Source organism: Sinocyclocheilus grahami, unplaced genomic scaffold, assembly GCF_001515645.1.
Source record: "Sinocyclocheilus grahami isolate Dianchi unplaced genomic scaffold, SAMN03320097.WGS_v1.1 scaffold1867.1, whole genome shotgun sequence".
NCBI classification, from domain to species: domain Eukaryota; kingdom Metazoa; phylum Chordata; class Actinopteri; order Cypriniformes; family Cyprinidae; genus Sinocyclocheilus; species Sinocyclocheilus grahami.
Window position 1 is genome coordinate 75,030 of NW_015507046.1, and position 1,281 is coordinate 76,310.

At 41.9% G+C, this 1,281-nt stretch overlaps 1 protein-coding gene across 1 annotated transcript in view; it reads right to left on the reverse strand.

Annotated features, from left to right (window-relative positions):
* The window catches only part of LOC107573095 (protein CASP-like), a 25,951-nt gene that overhangs the window by 14,671 nt on the left and 9,999 nt on the right, over window positions 1-1,281 (reverse strand). Inside the window, exon 6 of the mRNA XM_016259534.1 lies at window positions 457-580. Within this exon, the coding sequence (XP_016115020.1) occupies window positions 457-580 (124 nt within the window). The remainder of the gene's footprint in view (window positions 1-456; window positions 581-1,281) is intronic.

The following is a 1,281-nucleotide window of genomic DNA, read 5'->3' on the forward strand; positions in this document are numbered from 1 at the left end:
ATTTCCAAGAAAAAAACATTGTCTTATATTCGGGTCAATACGATATTACATGTTACAAATGTTGTATTTTTTGGACCAGTTTTAAAGTTTTATTACATGTTGGTTCCTGAAATCCACCCTTCTGCTGGGATCAGAATAATCCAGGTTTTTTTGGATCAAAAGTATCCCAATCTTACTAAAACACTTGAACGACACAAACTGAGGCCCGTGAGTTTGATCAGGGTTGAAAATTAAATATTTCTAGACGTTCAGAATTACAAGTTAATGATGTGGACAATTTCAACAACCTGCTAAAAATGCACAATCTGAAGTGGCAGAATAGAACAACTACATCTTTTAATGCAATTAAATACCTGGTCGATTTCAGTAAAAGTGACACGTGTAGTGACCGCTCATGATTTAGACCTCTAAGCTGCGGCTTTTATAAAGATGAGATGGAGCATGATGGGTACTGACCTCTCTTTCTCCGCATAGTCTTTATGAATCTGTTGGTGTTTCTCCAGGGCCAGATTCTCTGCCTGGTTCCTCATGCTCTGCTCATAGTCTCTGATTTTCTCCTTTAGTGTTTTAATGGTCACTTCTACAGACACAAGGCAAGTTTCAGTGAAGCCGTAACACACACACACACACACACAGAACCTGTGCTAACACACTCCTCTGATTCTCAGCCAGGTGAGAATCAGAGGAGCCTGTTGTGATCCATCCCTGTGTTTAAACAGCCTTGAGAAATGAAAAGTGATGCAGAGGGTTTGCACTGCTATGATGTTCAAACAGTTCAAACACAAAACAATCAAAGTGTTCGTGTACATAACATTCGTGTGTTGTGCCATTTACAGTGCTGGAGATGATTCTTGCGTACTGACAGCTGCTAGACAGAGACTGATACTGAACCGCCAGATTTGCACAGTGTAACATATTCAGTACTGCAACGTTGTTCCGATACCACTTTTTTCCAGAACGAGAACAATACTGATATTTTCATGAACAGTCAGTGGCCGTGCAATTTGAGTCTCAGCCTAACCTCATCTCTACTCCATCATGGAGAAAAGATGACAGGATGTTTCCAGTGTTACGAGTGTGTGTGTGTGTGTGTGTGTCTCACCCTGGTTCTTGACCTCAGCAAACTCTTTGTTGTATTCCTCGAGCGTCTCACGCAACTTCTGGTTTTCTGTATCAATATCATGCATCCTCTGGACCTTCAGATGCAGCTGCTGCGACAACTCCAACGCCGGCACCGGATCTACACACACACACACACACAGACACACAGAGACACAGACA